Source organism: Solea solea, chromosome 9 (assembly GCF_958295425.1).
Source record: "Solea solea chromosome 9, fSolSol10.1, whole genome shotgun sequence".
NCBI classification, from domain to species: Eukaryota; Metazoa; Chordata; class Actinopteri; order Pleuronectiformes; family Soleidae; genus Solea; species Solea solea.
Genome location: NC_081142.1, coordinates 5,768,948 through 5,794,384, shown reverse-complemented (window position 1 = coordinate 5,794,384; position 25,437 = coordinate 5,768,948). Strand labels below are relative to the sequence as shown.

General features: G+C 41.5%; 2 protein-coding genes across 2 annotated transcripts; one reads left to right on the top strand and one right to left on the bottom strand.

Annotated features, from left to right (window-relative positions):
- Positions 1-743: 743 nt before the first annotated feature.
- Positions 744-12,234, top strand: slc35a3a (solute carrier family 35 member A3a). The gene is made up of 8 exons (XM_058639089.1): positions 744-957; positions 1,914-2,123; positions 4,252-4,406; positions 4,500-4,622; positions 7,581-7,755; positions 9,893-10,011; positions 10,311-10,444; positions 10,546-12,234. The coding sequence occupies exons 2-8, from the start codon at positions 1,934-1,936 to the stop codon at positions 10,634-10,636; spliced, it is 987 nt and encodes a 328-aa protein (XP_058495072.1). The 5' UTR covers positions 744-957; positions 1,914-1,933; the 3' UTR covers positions 10,637-12,234.
- A 4,233-nt stretch (positions 12,235-16,467) lies between these two features.
- Positions 16,468-25,252, bottom strand: fam78bb (family with sequence similarity 78 member Bb). The gene is made up of 2 exons (XM_058637425.1): positions 23,709-25,252; positions 16,468-17,399 (listed from the first exon to the last, which is right to left on the bottom strand). Exons 1-2 carry the CDS (start codon positions 24,098-24,100, stop codon positions 16,877-16,879), a joined length of 915 nt encoding a protein of 304 aa, XP_058493408.1. The 5' UTR covers positions 24,101-25,252; the 3' UTR covers positions 16,468-16,876.
- Positions 25,253-25,437: the final 185 nt, after the last annotated feature.

The following is a 25,437-nucleotide window of genomic DNA, read 5'->3' as shown; positions in this document are numbered from 1 at the left end:
TTAAAAGATTTTATTTTGAAAGGCTTTAAAAAAACTAAAAACGTTTTGACTTTGAGGGATTATACACTTTACAAATTGGAAGTAGGTTCAATATCTGCCAAGAAACCCTCCTAAATATTACACAGTGGACCTTTATAACAAAATGGAAGAGATCTGGAGTGTAATGACTCAGAAGGTGACCTATATCACAGACATGTCCTATATCCAGAGTTCTGCTGTCTGACAGTCAAACATGGCCCAAAACACAACGTCCTTGGCAGAGGTAGTAATATTTATTGTGCAAACACCAGGTTATACATAAATTAATAAGAGTCTGCAAACAGTTCTTTACTACTACAGTATTTTATACACTCTATCTATCTATCTATGTGTCTATCGGTCTATCTATCTATCCATCTATCTATCTATCTATCTATCTATCTAGAGTGGTGCAGTTTCTTTCCAAACCAGCAGGGGGCGCAAGGTCTCACGGAAAGCAGTGATGACGAAGAGAAGAGGAAGAAGTGTGTACACGGAAGTTATTCCGAGCTGTACATAGTTAGCTGCTTCACAGGAATGAGAGGCGTCACTTGTCGCTGCTGCTCTTTCTCTGTCCACTCGTGATTATAAACGGTTTGCGCCTCCGGTGTACAGTATAACCGTGATGGCGGTGAGTACTGTTGCGGTTCGTGTGCGGAGCTTGGAGCGATAACGTGCAGGTGTCCGTGCGCGGTCACCTCTCTGTGTGTGTGTGTGTGTGTGTGTGTGTCCCCGTGTCCCTCTCTCTCTCTCTCTCGTACGCGCGCACACACGGTGGGGTCAATGGACATCAGGAGCTGAAGTGCAGCTGTTTTGACAGCTGGCTTGAACCTCAAGTACCTGGACTGAGTCTGACGGAGAACAGAGTGAGGTTCAAACCTCAGAGAAGGCTTTTATTTTGACATTAATCAAGGCGCCGTTAAGGAGAAGATAGTACAGGTGAGTGTCTCTGTCAGTCACTGAGAGACAAAAAGAAATGATATTTTTCCGAGTAGAAGAAAATACACAATATAATCGCGATGAGAACCACTCATAAGAAGTTGATCGTTAATGATTCGAGTGGCCTGAAAATCATTCATTTACTCGCTGCCTACAGTTATGACATGAAGATTACTGACGTGGATGACTCAGGACCTTCAGATTTATGATGAACACGTTCCACGACCTCATGAAAACTTATCACGAGTGATGTGGGTTTTCTTTCATTTTCCAAGTTGTTTGCAGCCATCTCGCTTTACGAGCACAATGTTGCTTATACAAAATCACTTCTTGTGGAATGTTAATGGGCAAAACAAGATCTAAACACCACTATAGAGAAATACAGAAAGTGTGTGGAGCTGACAGGTTTTCTGTTGACTGTAAAAGGCTAGTAAAAAAAATTCTGCTTATTTATTGGCAACCCATACGAAATTTCCCCTGAACCCTTCTGTGGGTCTCTTGGAATGATCAAAACACACACTCCTAGTGATTTATTTAGTGGGACGGGTATCTGTCCAGTCAGTCCAGAGCCTCACTATTTAAAATGATTGTATTCAAGTTACTTATTTGTACATAAAATTATGTTACCACAATTATATATTTTGTATCATTACAACATGTTGTAATAATGTGTGTTTCTGTAGCATCAGTAACATTAGTAAATGTGTGTTCTCTGTATCGAGTAAAATGCTCTTAAACGAATAATATTTGTCCTTATTTGTGCACCTTTTACTGAAACCTTAAGGGAACAAACCCAATGAAGGTCAGTTTGAACAATAGGCTCCTCCCATTTACATTTAAGAAACTAAAAAATTAAAACCTTTTTCAATTATTATCAAAATAACATTGTGATTTGAAATGTATTTGGTCAGAATAATCATGACAGGAAATTTTCTTTTTCTTTTCTTTTTTTTAAGCTACTCACTGACCTGTGGCCATGGCGTCTCCCGAGCTGAAGTACCTGTCTCTGGGCGTGCTGGTGTTCCAGACCACTTCCCTGGTTCTCACCATGCGGTACTCCCGCACCCTGCAGGCAGAGGGCCCGCGTTATCTGGCCTCCTCTGCTGTGGTGTTGGCAGAGTTGATGAAGATCATTGCTTGTGTGCTGCTCGTCTTCAAGGAGCACAGTAAGTGCATGCGGACTACCACTAAATAAATAACCCATCACGGAGACGTATGTCTCTAGTGTGTAAACATGGATGGCATCATATCACATGTGAACACACAGTTGTCTGTTACAGTCTACCTATGATTAACAAAACCAACATACAAGTTGTAATGTATACTATTAGAGAAACCTCAAAAAGTAGATTTATGGTGTCTCAACCTGAGCAGAATTAGCTCTGTAGGTCCCTGAGAAATGCTGACCAGGAACTGGTGGTTGCTCTTCACTCAGGTTTCAAAAAGAAAATGATGTTGCTTTTGAAGAAGTGGCACCATAATTAATCCAAACACTCTTCCTTTTGATTTAAGTTCTGCAGCCTTAGTTACAGCTTTTCAAAAGCAACTGAAGACCCAGGACTTTATGTCAGCTGAAGGTGCTTTAGGGCCTCTTTATCTTGCATGTTGTCTTTGTCTGTGTATTCTACTTTTTTTGTGGTATATGTTTTTGTTTGTTTTGCGTTTATTTGTATACTCGTATGTCTTATTAAAGTTCCAGTGTGGAACCTTCATCAGTCACACACAGAGAGACATAGAGGTTTGAGCCGGAAACTTAGAGCTGAGAGGTGTTGAGGTGCAGATACAACATGCACACATGATCCTCCTGAAGGTCCAGGTTTATTTTTAGCAGTACAATCCACCTCTTCTTGGTGTTTTCATCTATAACGCCGCTGTATGAAGCTGTCTGGGTTTACTTGTACGCTGTATGCTTCACCCGCCTTGCCTGCTCAGCCATGATGTAAAATGTGTGATAGTGTGCAGACACAGAGAGAGTCATGTAGAGCTGATAGGCTTCGTCAGAATCGTGTGAACTCATGTGTTGCAATGGTTTGAATGTAACATACATTCAATTACATTTAAAAGCTACAAACCTTGTATCTGTCTGTGCATGTTTGGCTCTTCCAAATGGCATCAGTAGTGGAGCTTGTTTGAATTAAAAGCCACAAGTAAACACGTTCACACCCACACATGGAAAACACCAGGATGTCAAACCACGGTGTCAGTTTTGCACCTGTGTCCTCATAAATGTTGTCTAATCCCCACAAAACATTGCACATAGATTTACCCAGATGTTGCACATTCTTTCGCCAAATCATGATGGTAAATAGCTCACAGATTATTGCACATTTCTCACTAAACTGTGATGACAACAATATGTTGCACATTCTGTCTGCATGAAGTATTGCACAGGATGTCCTACACCGTAACACATACACGCATCATATCTCATACTATTCAAACATTTAATTAAAATTCGAATGAAAGAAAACTTATACCTGATTTACTTTTTTATTATTTTAGTAAATACATTTTTCTGACTTAATAGTAGTGAGGGAGAGGAGAAGAGTGGAGGGCAGAGCAAGGGGAATGGTCTGGCAGTGAAATCTGACACCGAGTTGTGCCTCTCAGGGCTCCCGCTGCACCTCCTCAATAGAAAGGAGGCAAAGCGACAGCTAGTTTTAGTTTGATTCATTTGTTTCCAAATGAAATCAACTTTCAGAAACAGTGAGATTAAGAGTAAATTATTTTGACCTTCCATGACTGTATACATTTTAATCAGGTCAGAATATGTTATCATAATATATATTGTGAATATTATTATCAAACATTTCTATATTAAGTTTTCACTGGGTTTTGTGACAAATATTTGGATGCAAACGTGAGATATATGGCGTAGTGGATATAATGCAGATATGTCATAAATAAACCGTGGTCTGTAAATAATTGGTTTTCATCGTACTTGTTTCAATGAACTTTTAAGGGTTTTGCCATTCACAGGGTGTCACTGTGCATCCATATGCATTTAGTACACATATCATTCACACATTACCCGCACAGGCATCAGCGACAGTTTTGGGTTCAGTGTCTTAAATGTGGACAGGAGGAGGTGGCCTAACCACTCTATGCCTTGAGGCACGGCCACCCCCATGCTCTGTAATGAAAATGAATAGAAATCCTCCTCAAAACTCATGTTAACATAAATTAAATGTTGCCTTGCATTGTCTTGTCCAAGTAAATGTCATGAAAATCATCACATACTGGCAGAATTGTGTGGGAATATGCAATGATTATTGGTTTTGTTGTCACTAACAGATTATAGCATGCGAGCACTGAACAGTATCCTGCGTCAGGAAATCGTCCAAAAACCCATTGAAACCCTGAAGCTGGCAATCCCTTCAGGCATCTACACCCTACAGAACAACCTGCTTTACGTCGCCCTGTCCAACCTGGACGCAGCCACCTACCAGGTAAAGCAGAGGGCATCTGGGTTTGGAGGGGTAGAACCCTTTGTTATTCTTGTTGATGGATTATTGACAGCTTTCCCTCTTTACGTCAATCAGGTGACGTACCAGCTGAAGATTCTGACCACGGCTCTGTTCTCTGTGTCCATGCTGGGCCGCAGACTGGGCATCTACCAGTGGCTCTCTTTGCTCATCCTCATGGCCGGGGTGGCTTTTGTGCAGGTTCGAATTCTCTTTAAACATAAACGTGTTCTTATCATCTCAAGAAGCAGGATACAGATAGAGAAATTACTACTAAAGACAGAAATATCACTAATTTTACTGTGTATGAGTATCTTCTTCAGCATTCGGTGTGTAAGAATGTGTGACATTGAAAGCTGAGACTGCAGACCCTCCCTTTCCCAAGCTTGTCAAGGAACTAAAGTGACATTTACACACCAGAAACAAAGTAAACGTTTAGCTTTCAATGGGAAACTGGTTTGTCCGTTCAGGCTGCTGTGGAAACATGGTGCCGCCAAATTACAGCTTCTATATCCCACATCTATTGCCTAAGGCACAGAATAAAGACTTAATCTTAAGGCTACAAAAACTGAACAGTATTTATTTAAGTTGATTATACATTTACTTGTGGGTAATATATATTGAATATCTGCCAGTAAACCCTCCACACTGGACCTTCAAAGCCTTTTATTCCAGTAATTAGAGTGCCACAATTCAGAATATCAAGGGAGCTGTGGAATGCTTACTCATCTTTACTGTTGATGGAACTCGGACTAGATTGATAAATATAGAAAACAACATCATAAAGTAAATAATTATTAGCTATAACATAACAGGCTGTAAAGAGATCTGAACACTTTCCAGACTGCATGTGAAGGATGAAGTAGATAAAAGTACACAATGAGGCCTGAGCTCGTTTCCTAAGTAAATGTTTGCTATAGTTTCAGTTTCAGTTTGAGTTTGCTGATCAGTGAACTTTGACGTGATGTTACCTCTTCCTCCTCCTTAGTAAAACAAAGGAATTGCCAGTTCATATCAGTTAATTATATACAGGATGTTAACACAGTGTATTCCTGACGTACAGGAGAAGTACAGGTGGACACACACCTAACAGGATCTACCTGCTGCGTTCACTCTGCCTGGCAGAAGCTTTGTATGTTTCTTCAGGGAAATGATTTTATCTCTGCTGCTATTTATCGCTCCGTCAAAACAGTTACAAAACACAAAGTTTGACGATGTTGGGACGCAGCGTGGAATCATGATAACTGTTGTGTCTTGTTTGGTTTCCCTGTGTGCTTCAGTGGCAGAATGCACAGCAAACGGCAATGAGTCGTCCAAACGTATCAGCGTGAAATTCACACAGTAAAATGGAAAACCAAAAGACAACGCAGTGGCTAACTTGTAGTACTGGATATTTCCTTTGTCAGAGACAGGGAAAGTGACCAAATGAAACACTTTGTTGCCTTGTACAGACCTTATTTTTGGCAGAAACATAGTTTGCCATTATTTTTTAAGAGAGACTTCTGGTTTGGCATATCCAGTCAGTAGTTGTGTAGCTTAATGCAGCAATAGGACAACAACGTCGGTTGATTGAAGGGAATGTTTGTATCATCAGTTCCAAAAAAGACTGAGGATTATTTCATTTAATTCATTAATTCAACGAATGACAGCACAAAATAATAATAAAAAAAAATCCTTATCCATTATATAAGGCCATTTACGCTCCATTTACCGATACTTGAAGGAAACTAATTCCTGGAAGTGCTGCACCAAAATAGCACGTCAGACATTGAGTTACTTCCACATTATTCCACATATTAAATATTATGCCTTGCATTAGCTGCATTTTTCAGATTTCCTCATTAGGTGCATGATCTCATGTGCAGCTTCTGGGCTGAAGCAAATTTCTCTCCAATATTTTCTGTTAACATTTTCATTGTAGCTCACAAACATCAGAGATAAACCTCCTGGCTTCAATGTAGGAAGGGTTGACTTTTCGTGATTGGCTTCGTTGGTTGTTTGGCCTGTTGTAAATAGACTCTTGGTGTAATAGCAGGTTTTTCTAGCAAACCTGAATGTGTTGCCAAACGGTGTGTCCTTTTAAAAAATCTGTCCTGCATCTATAAACATTCACACCCATTTTTTTTTTCCAGCTCAACTTGTTTATGGATTTTCTTTACATCCTGACTTACTTCTCTGGAAGTATTCTTATCAGAGTTGAAAAACTACTAATAGCGTTTAGTATTTTTATTTGATTGCATCTTTTTTTTTTTCCATGGCTCAGTATCCTTGTGCATGGGTTGCTCAATAAGTAATAAATACAATGAAAGAGAAACAAAGAAATGACTGATGGGTGTGGAGACCTACCCTGAACTGAAATTTAAACTATTTTGTGTTATCAGGCTGAACATGAACATACAGGTGAACGTTGAACTGGCCGACTGTGATTGTAATGTGCACACACAAGTAATAATAACTAGCTGTATCTGATCAATAGACTTTAAGAAAAGATGATTTATTTGTGTGATCTGTCTGTCCTATTTTCCAAATTTGACGAATATTTGTCTTAAAATGTACATGCACTATAATAAATGTGCAAGGCAAACTTAAATATATATTACTTATCTATATCAAAGAACAAATCTAGCGTCCATACATCCATCTTCTAATGCTTTATCCTCCACATGAGGGTCTCTGTGCCAATCTCAGTTGACATAGGGCGATATGCGGGGTACACGCTGGACAAGAACATCTGTAACAGGTAGTAAAATTGGGCCTTATTTTTTATCGTATCATCTTTTTTATTACATTAGAGCTGAGAGTAAATTAGTAGTAGTAAATTAGTAAATAATTATTCCAATTTAAGCCTGTCAAATATTTCCCTTTGCAGATAATATGATGAAATTATTATGACGGTCATGAGATCATCAGGCAAGAAAATCTACACCACCCTGTATGTTGGGTCCAAAGGCAGCACGTAGAGAGTGGAAACAGGGAGGAAGTTCAAAATCTGCCAACCAGTTCTTTACAATACAGTAGTCACTGCTCGTGTTAAATATACAAAATCTGTTACACCTGAACAACAGTTTAATATACAGTATACAAACAGTGCTCAGTCTGTACATAACCGATCACTTTTCAGTCGATACAAACAAACTTGTGTCTCGGTTGTGCCTGCAGTGGCCCTCAGACTCCGCGGCAGCTGTAAAGAAGGAGACCGAGTCTGCAGGATCCCAGTTCATCGGCGTGGTGGCAGTTCTGGTGGCGTGCTGCTCCAGCGGCTTTGCCGGCGTCTACTTTGAGAAGATCCTGAAGGAGAGCAAGCAGAGCGTGTGGATCCGCAATATCCAGCTCGGTGAGCGATGCATTATTGTTCTCTTCCTGTGTCAACAACGATGAAGCAACCTTGAACCTTGAACGTGATGAGTCAGCAGAATCAGCGTCGCTTAGACTGATTCAGCAATAAAAAAAAAAGAAAAAGTGATTTCATGAATGCACGTCCACAGAGTTGGGAGGTGTTGTTGTAAACAGCATTGTGTTTTTAAAGCTCTTGAGTATTGAGTACTTCCTTCCTTGCACGGAGAGCCAGCTCAACGTTTTTCTCTTTTTTTTTACATGCAAAACATTTCTGTTAAGATGAATGTTCCTGTCTGTTTTATTTTTATCCTGGAACGTGTAAGGTATGTGTTAAGTCTCCTGCGATTCCTGGGCAGGGTGTTGAAGAATGTTGGAGTCAAGAAACGAGGGAAAAAAGCTGCTGTTTTGTGCCTTCCCCCCTTAGTTGTTGCTGTAGTGACAAAACAACAGGAAATAGAAATGCGAATCAATCAATTATTTGTTATTACGGAAGACCAAAGTGCTTTTTCACATTTCATAGACATGGTAATCATGTCACATGGCAAATTAGGATACAATTTATGTATCACACTTGAGAAAATTCACAGATCAAATAATCAGAGGTAGACGAGAGCAAGTGACAAGTAAAAAAAAAAAGAAAGATTTTTTTTACTTAGAGATTTTGGAGAGAAAAGCAAAGTAACTGAACTCAGTGACGTTGCTGTGATCAAATGTTAAAGCAACAATATGTACCTTTTGCTGCACATGCTGTCGCTGTAACAAATATACTTCCACAAAAGCACATGACGATTGACCTTTAAGTCCCTGTTTAGAGTTTTGTATTCAGATTTTATCCAGATTTTTAAAGTCTGGACAGCAGATCACACACACACACACACACACAAATGTTGCAATATACGTATATTAGACTTCAAGACCCAGATTTTTTTTCTCCTAGTATTATCATCCATCCATCCTCAGTGATCTGATCACACCTACAGGTGTGAACCACTCCAGTCTGTACTGACGTCACCTGATCAGCATTAGTTTCTGTTTCTTTTTTACTCTTAGCAGCACATCATAATATGAACACTGATCACCCTGTCATTGATTAAGTGATTACAATTTGTTTTTCACTCAGCAACTCTCTCAGTCTGACACACACAAAGACTCAGACTTGTTAAAAACATCCTTTCGCTCTCGCAAACAGGGAGACATGACATCAGTGTATATTTAGTCGCCAGCTCGATCATATTCGGTCACAGTAGCTGCGTGCAGGACACGCTTTAATGCCGGGTGCGAACACTCGTACTGTGCATCGGACGGATGTTAATACCATGTCTCACTGGGGCCCCGTGTGAGTGACATGAGTGAGAGAAGATATGATGCGCTTCCATTTTTCCTGCATCTGTGTTTGAAAGGCTTGTCAGAAATGTGGCCATGTTTACACCATTACCACAGCAACCCATGCTGATATGTCAGTATGTCTTGGCACACAAAGCCAATTCCATCATTAACAATTAAAAATGCAAATTTAGATTGGATTTGAGAAGAAAAAAACCCTAATTTGCCAGCAGTCAGTTCAGCATTACACTGGCTGAGCCCGATTCTTGCAGCTTGTCTGGCTGTTTTCACTTCTTACAGTTTTTCTACCTATCCCTCCATCATCTACCACTTTATCCTCCACCAGAGGTTCGCTGTCCCAATCTCAGCTGACACAGGGTGATAGGCGAGGTACACCCTGGACAGTTTGCCAGTCCATCACAGGGCTACACATAGAGAGAAACAATTCACATTCACTCTCACAATTCAGAGTGACAGTTTTACTTAATCCCCATTATTTTTGGACTGTGTGAGGAAGCCGGAGAACCCGGAGAAAACAGACGCACACACGGGGAGAACATGCAAACTCAATGCAGACCCTTGTTCCAACCGGGGCTCGAACCCAAGTCTTCTTGCTGGAAAGGCAAGAGTGCTAACCGCTACACCACCCATATTTTTCTACCGAATTACTAAAATGATGTAGCAGTTCAGGTGCAGAGTGGGAGAGGCTCCATTCTCCCTATTACAAATCAGCGGGCCATCAAAATGTTTCTGAAACTGTTATGTTTTAGTTTCTAACAAACTCATCTATATTACTACATCTGTGTTTCCAGGGCTGTTCGGCCTCATATTTGGTCTCTTTGGGATGCTGGTGTACGATGGGGAGAGAGTGAAGGAGTCAGGGATGTTGCAGGGTTACAACACAGTCACCTGGATTGTCGTAGTGCTGCAGGTAATGCTCACAGAAATGTCAAAACTGAATAGTTGTTCTTTTGGTTCTGCCTTCATTTCACTTGGAAGCCTCATTGAGTTAAAAACTCCAATCAGAGAACAATGAGGGCCAACAATATCACAGACAGACACAGCGAAAAAGCAGCGATAGCTCAGCATACATGTTTGTCAGTCTAATGAAGCAGCTGCAGCTGGCAGTGACTTGCTTCCTTCTGAAGCCTCTGGGAAAAAGACTCTTTAATTTGGTGGAGCAGGTCGTGCCATTGTCCATCTGTGTCTGTGTGTTTGTTGTTTCTCCAGGCTCTGGGTGGTCTGGTCATAGCAGCGGTCATCAAGTATGCAGACAACATCCTCAAGGGCTTTGCTACATCGCTCTCCATCATCCTGTCAACTATCATATCGTACTTCTGGCTGCAGGACTTTGAGCCCACCGGGTAAAGAAAGCTGTCACTCTGCTGTCTTTGCTGTATGGTTTCTTCTTCTTTGTTTTCTTTTTTCTGTCTTGTAATAACAAAGCTGTTGCTCTTCTCCACAGTGTTTTCTTCCTGGGGGCTCTTTTGGTCATTGGAGCCACTTTCCTGTACGGCTATGAAGGCAAGCCTTCCCCCAACATCAGCAGGGCGTAGGACATTCACGGCTGACACTGGAGCAGCAGCAGGAGGTCCTGCTGAAGCGTGAAGATAAGGAGGGGAATAGAGGACAGAGATGAGGGGGAAAAAAGAAACAAAAAAAAAAACAAGGGGAAAGGTCTTTATCATATAATGCGAGTGCAAAAAGGAGGAGCAGAGGAAATGGCAGAGAGGAGGTAAGCAGAGGAAAAGTCGAAGGGGAGAGTTACAAAAATACTAAGCAAGCACAAAGCTGTGAGAAGTCTGTCACCAAAAGTGCCTCAGCTGAAGAAAACGGGTGAAACAGGATTGAACCTTTTTCCTTCTCATTTCATTGCCGCTGTAGAGATAATTCCAGTCAACCGCTTAGAAGACGTTCTTCACAGGAATGACTAATACTTATTTAGAGCCTGTTTAACTGTCGGTCACTGTTTCACCTTTGTTGAGACTGTTACTGGGTTTGTTCACCTCAGAGTTGCTGTATTTCAGGTTCGGTCACATCAGATGACTCGTTCCACACATGTGAAAGCAGAATTAAGGGCTGACGTGTGCTCATTGCTCATCCAAAGCAAATGGTCACAAATGATCCAGGTTAGTATTAAATGGTAAGATAGGATAAAGTGAGTGTTTCGGGTAAAAACTAATCAATCATACAAAAGCCTTCAGACTCGTAATAGCTCAAGTCTTCAGAAGTTGCGTTGTCTAATTTATGGCTTGTCGTACTGCCCTTTCCCTCAGCTATTCTTGGAAACAGTTTTTGTTGCCAGGCAACATCAAATCACTGTGTCGTCTTTGATAATGTACACAGATCACTGTATGGCTGTGGTCTGTCTGTTAAATGGGTGTGTGAATAAAAGAAAAAATAATTCTTTTCAGAAATGCTGTTGGAGGCTAACATGGGGGTTATTAGGTTATTTAAAGACCGTTTTGATTTGTTTGTACAACTTAAAATTCTGTAAAATGTTGGTGTAAATAACAGCACAATTTAAAATTGTAATCTGTGAATCTAAAGGAATAATTTGTTTAATTTATTCATTCATTCATTTGGCTTACGTTTACATGATTGTTCCAAGCCAGTGACGATCAAACTCCTGCTCCTTGTGTAATGGTAAATGCTCTGTATTTATATAATGACTTTTTAGTCTTTAGAACCACTCAGAGCTCTTTACGCTACAGTTTTGCCATTCACTCATTCACTCATTCACTCTCACATTCGTACAGCGCGTCGAGCTGCCAGCAGCAACTTGGTGTAAACTGTCTTGCCCAGCGGCTCATCGGCATGTAGATTTGCAGAGTCGGGGATCAAACCCCCTGACTTTGTGGTTGGAAGATGACCCGCTCTACCACTGTGTCCAATGCTTTTGTAAAAGTATACCCTGTTGATTTTAAGTAAACATAATCACTTAATGTGGAACTGTCTGAGTTGTTAGAACTGATTTTTTCAAATGTGTAAGTAATTATTTGCATAAAAAGTATCCCGGGACTGTACTGAATTTTTTGTCTTGAACCATTTAGTTGTTTTTTTTTGGTATAAAGTGGGTGTAATTAATAACGTCATTATTTTTAATTCCTTATCTGTGGATCTTTTATTAAAGAAAAAAAAGTTTCCAACTTGGGCCTGTCACATATTTCTCTCCCCAAACTCCTAAACTTCTTCCAGGAGCCCAAACTCATCAATTTCTGTTCATACGTACAGTACATAATATACTTTCTCATTAGATCACTATCTATATTTGCTTCAACACCATTTTTTCTGTTTACTGCAGCACATAACAGAGGAACTCGCACTCGGCAGGATTTTTACAACTCTGCAAAATCGTGAGGATGTTTTTGTCTCAGGTTTCCAGCATCATAGATTCAGAGAGAAATTTGACTGTGAGCTTCTCCTTTTCGTGCGTTAGACCTGCAAACTCCAACACATGAATAAATTCACACATTTGACATACAGTATTTGGCATTTGTTTTAATGAGATTAAAAACACTGCATGCAAAAGCCAGACAGTCTGAGAGAAAGGACTGTAACGCGGCAGTTCCGTGTTCTTCGCATCGTTATTACCCAGTCGTCTTCAAGCAATCACTGCGTTAAACTCCAGTTAATCAGCGGAACAAGTAGGAGTTTTAGTCGAGCTCCTCTCGAAGGGACATGAACCCGCTCTACCCCGAGTCCTCAGGCACATCTGTTACTGTAAAAGAGGCCCTGATTCACACACGTCAAGTATCAATGTATTTTCTCTAAAGGTCCAGTGTGTAAGAAATAGTGACATTTCATGGTGTTTTTTCAGTTTTTTTTCTTCTGCTCAACTTATCCTTTCCAAAAAAGCATGTTATGGAACGACGGTGGCCTTCACAAACCAGAAATGATGTTATTCTTCTTGGTTTGCTTGGTAACAACACTCCACACCTGATATGTCCAATTGGGCATGAATTGAAACATGGTGGCGCAGGATGCGGCCTCCATAAAATACATATTAAAGAGATGTTCTTAGGCTACAAAAACAAAACGTGATTATACTGTCCTGTGTGCTATGAGCCGTATATTAAATTTCTTCCAATAAACCTTCCTAAATGTTACAAACTGGACCGTAAACACTCCTATTGGGGCAACTTGTGAAACATGTTCCTGTTTCTTTCACCCTAAAAAATATTCAATTATCTGAATAATAAAATCGCAAACTAATAAGGACCACCCCTCTCTAGTGTCTCCGTCTTAAAGGTGCAGCTCGAGATGTTTCCCTTGATTGTCAGTGTGGGCTCTCCTGTGGCTCACAAACTGCTCCCGTGTTATGGCTACAATAGGCATGTTGTTAAAATGTCCACTGTTGGTGCAGTGCACAGGCAGAACAGTCCCTCCGGTGATCATGGCTCTGGTGTAGTTCTGGGTGTGGTGTGTGTGTGCGAAGGCTTGTTTGGTTTGCACCAAGAGTAATGAGCAGCAGGGGTGAAATAATGCAGTTACATCCTTTGTCTCTCTTCATCTCTGTCTCGTTGGACCAGCGCAGCGTGGCCTGCTTTAGTGGCCCACTGTGCGCCGAGTGTGTACAAACAGAAACACGGCACAGAAACCATGTGGAGAACAGTAAGCAACATTTACTCTCAGTCTCGGCTTCACTGAGTCTTCATATGCACTGTGTGTGTGTTTTTTTTTTTCCCTTCCTTTTTTACTCAAGAATCATTGTAAAAAGACATTTTTACAAAAGATCATGATGGCACAAGAGACTTGATTGTGTAAACTCAATACTGCTCTAATCTTTAAAGGGTCAGTTCAACCAGAGGAATTCTCATTTACCCAGAGGTGTATGTGTGTATGTATATATATATATATATATATATCTCTATATATATATATGTATGTATGTATATATATGTACATATATATATATATATATATAGTACGCCATATATTCGCCATATATATATAGTATATATATATAGTAAATATATTTTTTTTGAGGTGAGGTTGAATAATGTTGATAAATTATCAACACTGAACTGGAGTCAGACACTTGCTCTCACTGACAGCAGGTTTTAGCCACTTAACAAAAGCTCACCAAATAAAATCTTCACCTTCTTAAGTCTATGTCCTAGACTCCCAACCCTGGTCCTCAGGGAAAACTGCCCTGCATGTTTTAGATGTTGCCCTGCTCCAACACACCTGATTGAAATGTTCAGCTCGTCATCGAGCTGAACATTTGAATCAGGTGTGTTGGAGCAGGGCAACATCTAAAACATCCCTGAGGACCAGGGGTTGGGAAACACTGTCACTAGAGCAAGTGTCAATTTTATCATTTGAACTATCACTTTAATATTCCCTATAAAAGAAACAGTCTTGTGGATGATGTAGACTATTTCTTATTGTCTCTGGAAAGATAGATTCAGATTTAGATCTAGCACCATGGCTCCAAGAAAATGTCTATTATTACTTTTGCACTTGACCTCAGTTGAATCTTGTTCATTCAAATTGTTCCCAGATCACAAATCCTAATGAACCTCCTGTGTGAACTTTCCTGTGGCATCACTGGGAGGTTTTTGGCCTTCACCCAGAACATGAGACAGCATTTGAAATTCATATTGGACGTGATGAGCTCGAGGTAAGTGAGAAACGTGTTTTTTGTGTAATTTGGGTGAACCAATCCTTTAAGTGTAAGAACAGCTCTCTTTCACTCTGTTTACCGAGGTGAACAAAGACACATACAGTACAGCTCACTGTGGGCAGACTCACTTTACCACACATTAGACGGGACATGGAAAAGATGAAATCATGGTTTTACTTTACTGTCAGTGTCAACACAGGCATCACTGGCTTTCTGAAGGCAGGGGTGGGAGAAGCTCTACAGCTTAGATGAACTGGCCATTTGCAACTGAGAAAAGAAAAAAAGGAAATCCTGCTGCAGGGCTTAAGTTATGACTGAAAATCTAAGCTGCATATCTACAGTTTCTTTCTGATATGTAAACAAAAGCAAAAACAGCTCTGAGGATGCATGTACTATAATGTCGACAATCTGTTTTTAACTCGTCTTGAAACATAACAGTCAGTTCTAATGCAGGATTTCTCAAAACCTCACCCTCCAAATAACAGTGCCAGTGTCTCAGGAACCCCATTGTTCCCGGTGACATTTAAGGGATAGTTCAGGCTTTTTAAAATAGAGAAGTAGGAGTGTATGAGGCACTCAACAGTCAGAGTCTGTTACACAGAGAGGCCAATGTTCAGTGGAGAGGGCGACGGTAGAATCGGAACATGATGGATTGCATTGTTTTGACGACGGCCCTTGTCATACGTCCTGTATAACCATGTAACAGTGTAGAGGCTGTGTTACGATGTGGCAGATCAGCTGTTTGTTTTGACATTTCTAAAGTGCTGTCTGATAACATGGTAAACCAAAGTATTTCATATTTAATAAACAGTTGTAGTATATCACAATATGGTGTAGCCTTTAATTTTATTTAGCAGTTGGACCTTGTACCACTTGTTTTCTCTGTGGTCCCCGTTCACATTAACACCTAAATCATGTTCCAGTTCTCCTGCCTCTCTACTGTATGTTACACACTGACTCTGCATAACCACCTCGTACACCCCGACTTCCACAAACTATGTACTATGCCTTTAAACATATCACTATATTTCATATGGTGCAGTAAATCTGAGGTCACAATTATATATCAACCAATATTTTGTCTCCTGTAACAATTATGGCTTAAATATGATTTTTATCTCTTATATCTATGTTTTTTTTTTTTCTTGCTGCCGTGGTCTGTCTGTGAGGAGCATATCTCAAAATATAAAAGACAGATTTGGATGAAGTGTTTGGAGGATGTAGGTTATGGCCCAAGGAGAAACACAATAGTTCTTTCTGTTGTAGATCCATATCTTAGATCAGGATTTAGTTTTTTTTTTAAAACAACTAGTGGATTTCCTACAATTATCTAGTGACTTGCTGTCTGTGTCTCAGGATCCCTGGGTTTGGGAACCTGCCCTAGTGTGTGTGTCTGTGTGTGTGTGTGTGAGGCAGTCTGGTGTGACAAAGCAGCAAGCCTGGACCTGACCCTGGGGCTCCATTAATAAAAAACACAGGACCACAAAGTCATACATACTTGGCTGCACACACACACACACACACACACACACACACACGTCTGCAAACACACCATCCAGTGTCACATCACTTGATATTTAGTAAATCTCTGTTGTGAGTCAGGCCCCACAGCAGCACTGGCCTCCGTGTAGCCTGGTGACACAAAAACGCACCTTTTCCTTGGTTCCACTCAAAAGCAGCACTGTGCTGCGCAGTACAGAGCAGGCCAGGGTGATGTCATCATTAAGGCTGGAGAACCTTGTTTTTTTTTTTTAAAAAAAAACAAAAAAACAAACAAAAACAAAAAAAACATGCTGTGTTCAGGCTTGATTCATCGTTTCTTTCTTTTCTGGGCCAGACTACAGCGCAGAGTCGTGTTACATCCCAGCACTGGTGGCCAATTTTTCAAAGGTATACAATTCTTTGCTCAGTTGTGCTGAGACTGAAATAAATGCTTGAAGAACCAGCAGCTCAACAGCACCTGGCATCGAGACTGACATACTTTCTGGCTCGTCAAAGGCAGCAGTGGGTAATTAAGGCAGTTGTCCCTTCAAGATGTTACACGCCAAAGATTTAATTCTTATTTATGCCGTTAACAGGTCATACAACCTGCTTACAGAGCTTCCATGTCTGTTTTCGTCTGGCTGATTCGCTGCAGAAGTGGCCCACTGTGATGTGATGAAACGCTCTATTTGGGCGGTATAACAACAAGTGGAGGCCCTCTCCTCGGCCTCCACATCAGGACCTGTGCATCGTTGGCGTTGGGCCTCCCCATGGCGTTAGAGGGGATGGGCTCCATGCGGGTCAGCACCCGAGGCTGGTCCTGATGCACCCGACCCACCAGCCTGGCTCTGGAGCCAAGAGGCAGGGACGGATCCACTGCAATATCAACCCTCATCCTCCACTTGATGGTGTGGAGCAGGATCTTTTCCCTGGACGTGGTGTTGAGTGCCACAAGCCAGGTGGTGAAGCTCTGGTCCCGTTTGATGTTAGTGAGTAAGGGTGTGTTGGATTCACTGATTGGCACAGCCCAGGTAACACTTGGGTAGAAATTGTCATTCATGCTGACAATGAAGCGGGACGGCTTGGAGGTGGGTCCCACGATGGTGACGGTCTCCGTTGTATTCCCATACCAAGGGTAGCTCACGCCGTCTGAGTCACTGATGGCCCTCACCAGACCTTCTCGCAGCTGAGGCAGCTCCCAGCTCGACCTGGAGGAGACAAGACAGTATGAGCCTGCAATGAATGTATGAAGGAACCAACCACTCAATCTTTATTTGTATAGCACTTTTCGTACACGTAAAATGTAGCACAAAGTGACAAACACACACACGCGGCTTAGTGAAGCTGTTCTTCACTGACTTCAATTTAGCCTGAACCTGAATCATAACCAGTTAACTAACACCTATCCCTATTTTAACCTGACCACAATTCAAATCTTAGCCTTAAACTTAACCAATTCCTAATAAATGAGGTTCTACCTTATCAGGACCAGGTTTTGGTCTTGATAAGGTCGAACCTGGGATTGGACATTATCTGTTTGCAAATGAGGATACAACAGATATATAGAGATATAGATACATAAATGATAACAGTAATAAACAAACAAACAAACAAACAAACAAATAAAATAAAGAAAATGAAAGAGTCTTCTGGGAAAATCCACATATTGATTCTGGTATTGCCATCCAGTGTTTGTCTGTTTGTGAGCAACAAACTAAAGAATGGATTTTGATCAAATATGGATGATGGTTATGGTCCAAGGAAAATAAGGCCTCATACAGATTTGTGTTACCGTGTAGTTTGGTAAATAGGTAAATAAAAAATAAACCAGATCGTGATCCATTGTGGCTATTTTTAGTTTACTTTTAGTTGATTCCACACAGTCCTGGTGTTATTTCTATTAGATCACTGTATCTGCAGCTGGAAACCAACAAACGCATTAATCATGTTAAAGTACAAAACTGAAGTGACCAGCTGTTTTTACCCAAGAATACAGCTCTACATCACTGCAGCAGGATGCTCATTTATGCTGCATGGGTGAACAGAAAGAAATTTCTGCTGCTGTGTTTCATTTATTACTAATATAAATTACATCTGTTGTTTTTATTCTTTTATATAATTCATGAGCTGGAAATGCATTTTGTCATCTAACAACAAAAGACAATTTCTGAAGAAATATCAGAGGGATTGTTGCCTTCTGTCTGAGCTGAAGCGAGTCTGACATGCTGCATTGTGGACTGGTAACAATGAGAAGTTGAAATGACGAATTAAACTTTTGTAACTGAATGTCTGAATGATTAGAAAGACGTTGAAAATTTGTGCAAGATGAGGGATGGAAAGTAGAAAATATGTCCAACATCTGAATAGATAGATCAGGGGTTAGTCTCATGTGAGTGAAGTCAAACACGACTGTGAAAGTGATCGACATTACATTTACACAATCACACTGAAGGAGGAGATATTAGAGACGGAAGACTGAGTCAATCACACAATCAATAATGTCCTAAATGAGTTGAATATACACTCTCACTGTGTGTTTACCTGTGAACAGTCTAATCTGCTTATCTGAATCAGCTGTGTGTGGCACCTTGTGAGATCCATAACAAAAATAAACAGAGAGCACCACTGACTTCTAAACTCATTTTAAAGCAAAGACCAGTTTATATTGCTGAAATGTCTTCATTGTGGGTGTCACAATGCTTGACTGAAGACCTTGATATAGATTTTGTAAAGATAGAGTCAAAAATGTCTGCGAAATGGCAGTTTTAAAATTGCTTTTGTTCAGAAGTGGTCAGTTTATATTGAGCTCTATGGAAAAGCTGGATGGTTCTCCTCTCAGTCAGAGAGACACAGTTCAAAGTCTGTAAGTCAGTGTTTCTCAATCCTGGTCCTGGGGACACATCGTCCTGCATGTTTTAGGTGTTTCCCTGCTCCAACACACCTGATTCTAATAAAGGGCTCGTTATCAGGCGTCTGCAGAGCTTCCAGATGAGCTGACCATTAGAATCAGGTGTGTTGGAGCAGGGAAACTTCTAAAACATGCACGAGGACCAGGATTGAGACACCCTGATGTAAGTCACTGTGCTTTGGTAATGACATTGTATGGACTGGATCCGTTTGTAGCATGGAACGCATGTACGAGAGTCTTGAAGCGGATGCGAGCAGCGACAGGAAGCCAGTGAAGGGAACGGAGGAGTGGTGTAATGTGAGAGAATTTTGGTAAGTTGAAGACCAGTCGAGCTGCTGCATTCTGGATGAGCTGAAGAGGTCGTATGGCACACGCAGGGAGACCAGCCAGGAGAGAGTTGCAGTAGTCCAAGCGTGAGATGACAAGAGCCTGGACCAGAACCTGTGCCGCCTTCTGGGTTAGAAGAGGCCATATCCTTCTGATGTTGTGCAACATGTATCTGCAAGATCGAGCTGTTGCAGCAATGTTGGTAGTGAGGGAGAGATGGTCATCAAGTGTCACACCCAGGTTCCTTGCGGTATGAGAAGGAGCTACCACAGAGTTATCAAGGGTGATGGTCAGATCTGTGGTGGGAGAACCCTTTCCTGGGAGAAAAAGAAACTCGGTCTTGTCGAGATTGAGTTTCAGGTGATGGTCAGACAGTCTGTTCTCCTACGTGTGTTTCGGAGCTGGGAAAAGAGAAAATTAGTTGGGTGTCATCGCCGTAGCTGTGATAGGAAAAACCATGAGAGTGAATAACAGAACCAAGAGAGTTGGTGTATAGAGAGAAGAGGAGAGGGCCCAAGACAGAACCCTGAGGGACCCCAGTAGTTACAGGACAGGGTTCTGACACAGATCCTCACCAGGTTACTCTGTATGTTCGGTTTGGAAGATAGGATGAGAGTAGGGTAAGTACAGAGCCTGAGACATCTAGTTCTTGAAGGGAGGAAGTAAGGATCTGGTGGTTAACTGTGTCAAACGCTGCAGAAAGGTCCAAGAGGATGAGCACAGAGGAGAGAGAGGCAGCCCTGGCAGTGTGGAGTTGCTCAGTGATAGCATGAAGTGCAGTTTCGGTCGAGTGACCTGCCTTAAAACCAGACTGATGAGGATCAGGAAGGTTGTTCTGGAGAAGGTAGGAAGAGAGTTGATTAAAGACAGCACGCTCCAGAGTTTTGGAAATAAAAGGAAGTAGAGAGACAGGTCTGTAGTTATTTACTTCAGATGGGTCTTTTAAGGAGGGGGGTCACTCTGGCCTCTTTGAGAGAGTCAGGAAAGCAACCAGATGATAGAGATGTGTTAATGAGAAGGTTGAGGAAAGGAAGAAGATCAGAAGCAATTGACTGAAGAAGGTGAGAAGGGATAGGGTCAAGGAGGCAGGAGGTGGGGCGGGCAGACGTTATTCGGGAAAGAACTTGATCATGAGATAGAGGGGGGAAAGAGGATAGAGAAGGAGATGAATTTGTGGTTGGTACAGTGGTGAGATCAGGAGGTGGGGTTGAGAAAGAAGAGTGAATGTCATCTACTTTTTTTGTAAAGTAGTTGATAAAGTGTCAAGGGTCAAGGAGGTTAGAGAAGATCGAGAAAAGTTTTTTGGGGTTAGAGAAAGAGGATTGAATTTTAGTCTGATAGAAAGATTGTTTGGCTGCAGAGATGGAGGCAGTGAAGGTGGAGAGAAGAGAATGATAGGAAAGCAGGTCGTCAGGGTGTTTTGATTTCCTCCATTTCCTTTCTGCTGCCTGTATTGTGGCTCTCAGCACACACTGAGTCAGACAACCATGAAGGTTCTCTCCTAACAATGAACCTTCCACGCAATATACACCTGTGTAAATTGCGAGGCGTTCCACTTTTTGTAGCTGTTGGAATGAGGTTTGTACACTGAAGCATGTGGAACTAGTATTTCATAGAAACACTGTTTCAATGTGTTTCAATTCAAGTGTGTTTGGAAGTTGACTATTTCAGAAAGTATGGGATACTACACCATTGAGCTGAATGTTTTGAAGTTTAAATTTGAATATTGAACAGTGAATATTTTGGAAATGATAACATCTAAAAGTGTCTGTGTCAAATATTAAAAAGTGGCTCCCACAGAACAACATAGTGTGGGATTATTTGCAGCAAAATGTCAAAGTAAAAATGTGAGATAATGGGAGATTCCTGTTTGTGGGTTTGCTATTTTTCTCCTTTTTATGTCACACGTTGAATTGTAAAGTTATTTTTCACAGAAACAGAAAAAAACAGTTTGGCATAAAGCATCAAGAAATAATGATTACAATGTCAGCCAGACTGGAAGGAATGGAGGGAGCTTTTTCTGTCTTTTTTCCCTGTCTTCTGTCTTCTTCTGGCATATTCATGTCCATGAGGTTTGCAAAGTTGTAAAAATCTTTGTTTACGAGGAAACTAAGACAGTTTCAACAAGATCAACATGTGAATCCAGACACAAGCTGACGATGAGCAGCCTGTAAATGGCATCTTGTGATTGTATCAGCGGATTATCATCATCTCTATGTTTCAGCCAACAGTTTTGTCACCCTGTGGCTCCCTTCCATCTATCTGTTGTGCTTTTGTGGCCAGTCTGATGACACTGTACCTCAAAGTGTCATCCTCTCACCCCGTACTCCCACTCCCTAAACCCAGCGGGATTAAACACCCCCTCATACATGCCTTCCAGGGGGTGTGGAGGAGGGGGGGGGACATGTCTCTGTGGGTACAATTTGAGTACAATTTGAGTGCGAGAGCAGCAACTGTTGTTAAGCTCCTCTAATAGCAGCTCTCCTATTTAGGTGCCAAAGTCACAGGAACAGAATCTGTTGGTGGGCGTTTAAATGAAGAAGGCTGACGAGCACAGTTAACCTGCTGTGTTCACAAATGCTCTGCATTCGTCACCTCACCTTTTTCGGAACATTTTCCCAAAATTTCCAGTCGATTCTAAAGGAATCTCTCTGTTGAAACTGTTAATCATCTCATGTATGAGAAAAACCCTGGACACTTCTAATACTTTAGCTACGATGTGTTATTCTGTTTTCTTTAGCCTCTTTGTGTATTTTATTGTTTTGTGTTTTCCTTTTGTGTTTCAATGGTGTCTCCTGTTTGTTGAATAGTAAATACTCAGTAATAAGACTGGGCAATATGGTCAAAACTTTTCTGTTACCACCCCAGCGTCGTCTTTGTGTGTGTGAGTGTACTGCACTGTATCACTGTGATACATATAAAAACCTATCTTTGTGAGGACATTTTGTCTGGACCCCACAGTTTTAAGGTTAGGGTAAGGGTTAAGGTTAGGTATTTAGTTGTGATGATTAAGGTTAGAGTAAGGGGCTAAGACAGGGGTCTGCAATCTGTGGCTTGCATCACATCCAATGTCTACGTCAAATGTGATATTGAAACCAACCCAAATTGTTGTTTGAAATATGGGAAGCCAATTTGGAGTCCTGTCCATCTTTGGATCCACATACTCGTGACAATTAAAATCCAAATATTGCTTTATTTATTTCAGAGTGGGTTACTTTTTATTTCATTAAAAAGTTATGAGGACTAGGTCTTCATAATTATTATATGTTTGTTTTTCTTCCCCCTCCACTTTGTAAAAGGTTGGGTCTAAATTTAATTAATGCAACAAAGTATCAATCTTTTTTATATATAGTATATCTGTGTATAAACAACTTTACATGTAATATTATCTTAATTTTATGGGTCAAGTGGGTTTTGCAGCTCCAGATTCATTTTATTTTGGTGGAGAGATAACATAAATGGCTCTTTTCATTCTAAAGATTGCAGACCCTGGGCTAAGGAAAGCATTATGTCAAAAGTGTGTCCTCACTAAGATATAACAAGATTGTGTGTGTGTTTGTCTCTCTGCAGGCGTGTGAGTGTATCATTGGTTGCAGGTGTGCATGATTGCAGGTGAGTGGGTGTGTTGGTGGATCCTGGGAGCTGATTGGTCCTGCACAGCAGGTTTCAGTATTAAAGCACTGATCATCCCAACTCCAGACTTTCTTGAACCTTTTGGGGGGAAGTCTTGTGTTTGTATTTATAAACCTTTAAAGTAATCTGTGTTGTAGAGGTTTTGTACGAGGGAGTTGTGAGGAGGGAGTCTCTTGTCATGTTGCACCCAGGTTTTGGATGTGACAATCACAATAAAAAAAACATAAACATAATTATTGCAATAAATTATTGCAATAAAATGTCCGATAGAAAAATTTGGTTTTGCTCCTGAGTGAATGTTGAAGAAACCAATAAAATGAAGTGATACATTTAACCCTGGAAACGTTTCACTAATCTTAGGTATAACATTTATTGTGTTGTTAAGTGCATTAACATTATAATGATATATACATCTGGCTATTGAATTATTACCAAGCCTTACTTTGCAATACATTTTGATTTAATTATTGCTACAGAACAAGCTCTCATGTTCTCTAGGTTTTCCTGCACATTTGTTCTTTCAATATATATATATATATTTTTTTTAAATGTATTATCGACATATGCTGCATATTTATTTATATGTATACAGGCTTTAAAACCGCGTTTATCTGACGGCATGTCACAGGTGACACTGGTGTGAACTCACATGCCGATGTCTCCATAGGTGTTGTAAAATTCCATCTGGGTACAGGCTTGGATCCAGCCTACCACCCATGTCTCATTGCGTGGAATGGGCGGCATCACAATCCGCGCCGAGGCTTTGAAATAGGGCGTCTTGTACCGAAGTACTATCGGCGAGTTCTCCTCGATGACAGTGGGGCAGTGGTCGATGGTGGCAGACAGGTCGTACACCACGATGTTCTCCCGTTTGATGCGTGACTTGTTACAGGCGATGCTCTGGATGCAGCCCATGTCTGTGCAGGTGAAGGTGATGGTCAGAAGCAGCCAGGTGAGTCTGACAGGAGCAGCGGCTGACTCTAGTGTCAACACGGTGAGGCTGTGCATCAGCTGAGACTGTGCAAAGGTGGCTGCCACCATCCACTAAAGGCCCCAAACTGAATCACAATAAAGCATTAGATGGGTCTAATGAGACCAGGATCCAGGTTTGGTCCATCTGCGTCAGCTGGCACCTGCTCTGATGATGATGCCCGGGCACATGAAGCGGCTCCTGGAGTCCGGCTCTGTGATTGACCCCGTGCTCTGAACTCTCTGAGGACCACAGAGAGAAACGTCCTGCAGATATGGAGGAAGAATCACAGAGGGATTTTGTGTCTTCTCTGTTTCAGTTTTCCCTCTTCCTTCCTATCCTTCTCCAACCCCTGCCCGCAGTCTTTAATCCTCCTCTTCTTCCCGCGAGCTGTCATGTCACAAGAGCCTTCGTGTGACCGGCGGACACCGGGGAACCCGGTGGTCGGGCGGCGAGGCTTGTGGATGCGGCACTGAACATGAGATGCTGCTGTTACTGCTGCTGCTGCTGCTGCTGCTTCCTAAAGCCCGAGCGGTTCCGGTGTCACAGACCGTCATGCCTGTGGACTCGACCGGAGGGAAAACCAGGTGAAGAAACGCAAACCCCCGAGCCCGCGCATCTGTTCTGCTGCTGCTGCTGCTGCTGCTGCTGCTGGTGGTGGTGGTGGTGGAAAAAAACCAAAAACAAACAGCTTCCTCTCTTCGAGGCAATGAGCTTTAACAGATGTACCGACGGTTAACGGCCGACACACACTGATGAAACAATGCTACCAGGGTTGAAGATGATGATGATGAGATAAACATTGTCATAGTAACTGTGCAGCATCCCTCTCCGATAGAAACTGCATGGCTGAGTGTCGCTGTTCAGACTGCGTGGTGCTGAAGATGCTGAGTGGACCAATGGGTGGCAGAGGGAGACTCGAGGCGTGGGAGTGCCCGCGTCTCTACACAGTAGTAGCTACGCGAGACTCAGTCTCTCCCCATGTTGGTACAAGGCTTTATTATCCTATATGTAAACCAGAGAAGACGCCCAGTGTTAGTGAGGTGCAACAATTCATCAACCATCTCATCACAGAGACAACTACGATCACGTGATGTCCTCACAAAACATCAGGTCATTGTCCATCATTGATATTCTTTCATAATAAAGGTAATGCAAATAATCTGCAATCAAAAGAAGTAGTGATCTGCTGCCTCTTTTGTGCAGGAGTGTATTTGATTGGTTGGTGGCAGCCAGACGCCAGTAACGTTATACACTTTTCAAAATAAAAGTAGCATCAACTTTATGTTCAAGATGAGAGATAAAATCACATCACTGCAGAAGGAACCTGTTGATTCAACATCGACAGACTGAAAATAAAATATCTTAAATATCGACATCAGACAAACTTGCATTTCCCTTGTGAGCG

Coding starts and splice junctions, on each gene's coding strand:
- slc35a3a (XM_058639089.1), top strand. CDS start 1,934: ATGGCGTCTCCCGAGCTGAAGTACCTGTCTCTGGGCGTGCTGGTGTTC. Junction 4,623..7,580: donor CCGGGGTGGCTTTTGTGCAG/GTTCGAATTCTC, acceptor TTGTGCCTGCAG/TGGCCCTCAGACTCCGCGGC. Junction 7,756..9,892: donor GATCCGCAATATCCAGCTCG/GTGAGCGATGCA, acceptor CTGTGTTTCCAG/GGCTGTTCGGCCTCATATTT.
- fam78bb (XM_058637425.1), bottom strand. CDS start 24,100: ATGGTGGCAGCCACCTTTGCACAGTCTCAGCTGATGCACAGCCTCACC. Junction 17,400..23,708: donor ACCTATGGAGACATCGGCAT/GTGAGTTCACAC, acceptor TGTCTCCTCCAG/GTCGAGCTGGGAGCTGCCTC.